The sequence below is a fragment of the Zeus faber genome, assembly GCF_960531495.2.
Source record: "Zeus faber genome assembly, chromosome: 17".
NCBI lineage: Eukaryota > Metazoa > Chordata > Actinopteri > Zeiformes > Zeidae > Zeus > Zeus faber.
This window is the reverse complement of record NC_137204.1, coordinates 21,112,111-21,117,963: the sequence shown is the minus strand read 5'-3', so window position 1 is coordinate 21,117,963 and position 5,853 is coordinate 21,112,111. Positions and strand designations below refer to the sequence as shown.

Sequence of the window (5,853 nt, the reverse complement as noted above, 5' to 3'; positions counted from 1 at the left end):
GCATTTTTCCCTGTCGTCAGCTGCAGTCAAGTGATTTCTTTTTTCTCCCTTTCTGTTTTCGATTCGCAGGTGGGGGGGCTGCGGATCAACGATTCCGGCACCTACCGCTGCTTTGTACAGATGGGCACAGCTGATTACAAAACGATGACGCTGTCAGTTTATGGTCAGTTTTAGTTCCAGACAGTGTTGCTGGAGGGGTAATACTGAGGACCGGCTTGAATTACAACCTCTAATTGTGAAAGTGAATGTGAAGCTGTTTTAATGTAAAACTGTAAATGTGCTTTGTTGGGCAATTCAGTGTTTGCCAATGGATAGTGGTGCTGGTGTCTCATGGTCATGCAAATATATATATATATATATATATATATATATATATATATATATATATATATATATATATATATATATATATATATATACAATATCCGACTATCAACAAAAACTGAACTGAACATCCAAATCTTAATCTAACATTATAAACTTCATAAAAGCAGAATTCAGGGCAGAGCAAGTGTTTTGGAATACATTGGATTGTACAGGTGTACCTAATGAAGTGCACACTGAGTTCATTTTTATATATATGCATACATATATATTTTTTTTTGTGAAAAAAATAATTAAATTTTTTGGTTTACATTTGAGTTGTATTTTCATGTTGAAATGTGTGAAATAAAGTTTCGAAATCTAATAGAATAATATTTAATATAATTTCTATCTTATAATATAGTTAAAAAAAACAGTGGGGGAAGGCGCGCTGGGAACACAGTTAGATGGGGAGAGACAGGGGAGAGAAAGGAGTTGTTATTTCCATGAGTTCATTGAAAATAAGTACATTTAAAATAATAATTAGTATATATAAGTATATTATAACAGTGGTGCACCTGTCCGTCCCTGTCAGCCTGTGTGCATAGGCGGTAAAAGCCACAAATGAATGTGACGGTTTGACCCAGTTGACCCTAAAACTCCTAGGGCGGGGGAAGGGGGAGCTGTCAGAAAAAAATAAGTTTTGAAACTGTTCAAACTGTGTTTGATTTGAATGGATCATGGTTTTTTGGCAAAAGGTAATTTCCCCACTTCTCCCACCCCCCACAGCACCGTACAAACCGGTGACTAAAAGAATCCAGAGATCTGCGGAGGGGGACGAGGTGGAGCTGCTCTGCCAGTCGGAGGGCTTCCCCGCCTCGGAGCTGGCCTGGAGGGACGGGAGCGCCCGGCCACTCAGCTCCAACACCACCGCCTCCACCACGCCCGAGCAGCTGGTGCGGGTCGCCAGCAGCATACTAGTGCGGTCCTCAGTCAAAAACAACTACACCTGCAGCCTGGCGGACGGGGGTCCCGCTGCGAGGTTCAACATCCCAGGTACCACGGGCTCATCAATACCCAGATACAGATAAAGTAGTTTGAACGTGTTTTTTCTTTTTTTCATGGATCGTAAAAAGCAGGGAAAACAGTCCCCGGCGGCGTCTTCTACACAGAGTCTGTATCAGGGCGCGCAAGTTTTGAAAGCGCACGCCGCCCAGGGTGTCAGTACAGCTCTCAATCCCGCCCCCGTACTGCAGCTTTCTGGTGGGTTTCTGAGCCACATCAAAAAGGTTTCAGAGACCTTTAGAGTTCCCAGTTTCCTCTTCGACGCCGCTCTTTAATCTGGATCAGGCGTGAGACGCTTAAAAAAAATAATAATTTATTCCCTTTAATATTTTCCAATTGAGTGGAAGGCCTGTGACCCTAACCCAGGTATTCCCAAACTGGGGTACGTGTAGTGACATTGTAGGTATGGCAAAGAAATCCAGGGCTTGAGCGATTGGGGTGCAATTTCTGCAGCTCTCTCTCTCTCTCTCTCTCTCTTGTATTTTTATATACAGTACACATATATTCAGTCCCACAACTGGGACTGCTTCCGGGAGGAGCCGGGAGGAGCCGGGGATCGAACCGGGAACCTTCCGATTACTCGCTGTTCGACAAGCGGCGAAGAGCGGCGAAGCGGCTAGAGCCGGCCCTGGAGACGGGAAATGTACAGTACATGCATGCGTTGTCCGCATACGCTGACGCATTCCATTGGTGCCGCAAACGAATCTTAAAATTTGTGCATGTACAGTATGTTCAGGGGCGAGGGTTAACAGACGGAGGAAAATAGAACAGTTTATATTGTCGGCGCCAGAGACGATTGGCGTCCGTGAGGTCCTGTGATCCGCCCCCCCGCGGAGGTTTTCGATTTGAGGCGCCGTTTCTTTTTCTTTTTTTTTTTTTCGAGCGGAATCCGACCCGGAATCACTTTGTTCCGCCGGGTGCGCTGGCACAGGCTAGGGATTTGTTCTGGTGAGGTTTGGTGCGGTGCACTACAGGCCAGCAGCATGAAAGAGCAGTCTGAAAATCTTTTGAATAAAATATCACGATAAAATTGAAGAAAAAAATGAAGTAAAAATAAACAAACAAACAAACAAACAAACAAACAAATAAATAAATAAATAAATAAATAAATAAATAGTCAAATATATTGAAAAAGCCCCCCAAAAAAATGCAAAACAGTTATAGTTAGATATATTAAAATATAGGGAATATATAAAATGCGATAGGTACAGAGGATAGATTATTGTTTTGGGTATATAGGGTATAAATTGTAAATATGAATTATTAACGGTTTCATATTCATCATGATTCAGCATTTCTACATGTTGACCTCACAGAAACAGCTGAGAGGGATTCTCATGACCATATGTCATGGCGCTCTGATGAGTCTTGCTCTCCAAGCATATGACAGACAGCTGATGCTATGGGGTTTGAGAAGAATAAGGAAGTGAAGCGTTGCGATAAAAATCTGGTTCGTTTGGTTATTTCCCTGATATTTTTAACCGTGTGATGTTATAGTGAAATGTACACAGAGTCGATCCACGGCCCCGGTGCACGTCTCTCTCATCCCCACGGAAACGCAACCCGCGTTCATCCCGCTCCGCCAGGTGTGAAATCTGCATTCCTGTCTTTGTTCTTTTTCCCCACAGAGGAAATTCCAGACGCACGCAGGAGAAACGACGGACTCGTCGTGCTGCTGAGTGTAACGGCAGCCGTGGCCGTCGTCGTGGTTGCAGCGCTCGTTTATGGAAAGGTAATCGACCGCTTGTGATACAGAGATATAGCTCCAAATTCCCCTCCGCCTATCTGCCGCCCGACTGCACCTCTGAAATATATATCCCTTCACAATAAAACCCCAAAAACCCAATTAAAAAACGTGTTGCATTCTGCACTGGGAGAGGACGTCCGTCCAGACGGTTTGTTGATGTCATGGCCGTTTGGTAAATGGTGTGGTTTCTCTGACGGTAAATTAATGCAAATATTATTCATGTATGACACGTGGGCTTCAGGGAGAAATAAAATAGTCCTGTGTTGTCAGCGTTTTGGCTGGTGTACTGGGCTTGCTGCTTTTGCTTATGTTGATGACTGATGTTGACCTATGTCCATGACTCTGTAAAACAGCTTAACTCGACATGGTCTTCAATGAGGAAGTGACTAGGAAACGTGACTTTGACCTTAGGTTAATTCCATTATTGGATGCGGCAGTATTGGGGGATTCATATCTGGCCTGTTTTCCCGTTTGGCCTTTTAATACACAGTTTAGCAACCAGGAATTGACCTTTTGAGAAAGCCCGGTCGGAAACACCACGCGGTTCAGGTTGTGGCGGTGTTGGTGTTGGTAGGAGCGTTTTAGGTCATTAGTAAATGAGTGGGTGGTTTCTCTGTTTACCTTTTTTTTATTTTTTTAAATCTTTTTTATGTATAATTCAGCAGCAGGTTGGTGACACATTTAAATTGCACATAGAATTGAACCGTTCAATTTGCTCTTCTTAAACATGGGGTAAAATCCCTATTTAATCAACATACGTTGTCTATTACACCTGTACAGGCTTTTATGGAATACTGTGGAATTTTAGGAACTTGCTGAAATGAATTATTGAGTGTTTATCAAACCGTTCTCATAGTTTAATTTGTTTTTATTTTTTTACATACACAAATGCACAGACACACATAGTTAACGACCAACCTATATAAATTGGGGTTTTTTTTTTCCTTCAGGCTCATGGAACACGCAGGAGGCGTCAGAAACCTTCCGCTTCGCTCTGACACCAATCCTCCCTGTGAGTCTCCCACCGTTGTCGTGGGAGTGACCTTCGCACCCAAAATGTCACTCTGAGTGATGTTAGGCAGAGTATTGCATTGTCATAAGAAAATGTTTAAGACGGGTTTTCCGGGTTTTCGAACTGATTCGTCAACCAGAATGTATTGTGGTGGGTTGTGGTTAGTCTTTTTGGAGTATCGCTGCGATAATGTTAAAAAAAATGTTTAGAATAGAGTTAATGTTTGTGTTTTCGACGGGCCAGGAAATGCACGCAAAGGAAAATGAAAATGTTACATTGCGTGGCGGCTTGTGTTTTTATTCTGCAAGCCGTTTCCTGTATTTGGTCAAGTTTACAGCTCTGAGTACATGATTTATATGACAAGTAGAACTCTTAACTCGTCGTGTTTGGGAACTAATGAGGAAGAACATTCTGGGGGGAGGATTTTTCCTTATTTCTTCATCTTTCTCTTGATACAACCGCCCTTGTTTCCATATGATCTATCATTTTGTAGAACATTGTTGTATTGTATTGCATTGTATTGAGTGTACATTTAGTTGAGTATGATGTTTTTAAATTGTTTTTATTTTTTTATTAATGGCTATAAAGATATAACAGTAATCACAAAACAGGTCAGTGTCGATGGTACAACAGTACAGTACAATAGTACAGTTTTAACTGATCTTATTCTATTTTTACTCATCTTATCTTAGGCAGCTAGAGGAATTTAAAAAGCCAACAGTTCATATATGCATAATATATGGGGGATGTCGAAACCCTGATGGAGTTCTTCCAATCGTTCTTACTAAACCTGTGGTTCGTAAACATTTAGGAATACAATAGAACATTCAACCATTAAGCAATGAAAATTCAAGTTAAACAATGCTCACTTGAACTTGTTAATATAATAAATATATATTTTATTCTATTTGTATTTATTTTTATATATATATATATATATATATATATATATATATAAATGCATGTTTTTTCTATATTGCCACCATATCCTCTTCTATTTTAATGTAATGCAAATGTATAATATAGGATTTATTCATACATTTTGGTCTTTACGCTCAAACCCCTGCGACCCTTCTGCAGTACCGCCGCGCTTCCCCTAGGGGTCGGGCCCGACACACTGCAGCACCACTGCTGTACGCGCTGTGAGACGCCGCAGAGACTCGTGTGTTGTGGAAGAACCATGACACAGGTTGCACATCAAGAGAAGGAGTGCTGTTATCCACACAAGGAAACAAAGTCATTTCTTTAGAAGAAGCACGCACCTGCATGAATGGCGATAAGTTACCAAGATGAAGGTGTGTGTGTGTGTGTGTGTGTGTGTGTGTGTGTGTGCGTGCGTGCGTGCGTGCGTGCGTGCGCGTGTGTGTGTGTGCGGTTTTTGTTTTTATTTTCCGCAACCTAAATGTTTGTGTAATGCTACTGTTTTGATCATGACTTTTGTAAATTGCACTTATTGTCTCAATGAGACCTTTCCTGGGTTAAATAAAGGTGAAATTATATCAAGTTAATACATAAACCTGCCCTTATTAACAAGAGGAAATAGACATTGATCCACCTATCTATCTATCTATCTATCTATCTATCTACCTATCTATCTATCTATCTATCTATCTATCTATCTATCTATCTATCTATCTATCTATCTATCTATCTTGTGACATATGTGTGAAGTTAATAGTAATAACGTCATGTACTGCAACAATATCAATCTGCTGTTGCTACTGTA

At 41.2% G+C, this 5,853-nt stretch overlaps 1 protein-coding gene across 1 annotated transcript in view; it reads left to right on the top strand.

Annotated features, from left to right (window-relative positions):
- LOC307243024 (programmed cell death 1 ligand 1-like) overlaps positions 1–1,394 on the top strand; it is a gene marked incomplete at both ends in the record, with an annotated part of 1,830 nt that extends 436 nt beyond the window's left edge. The window contains 2 exons of the mRNA XM_080017675.1: positions 70–163; positions 1,093–1,394. Of these exons, the coding sequence (XP_079873801.1) occupies positions 70–163; positions 1,093–1,394 (396 nt within the window). The remainder of the gene's footprint in view (positions 1–69; positions 164–1,092) is intronic.
- Between the last annotated feature and the right edge of the window lie 4,459 nt (positions 1,395–5,853).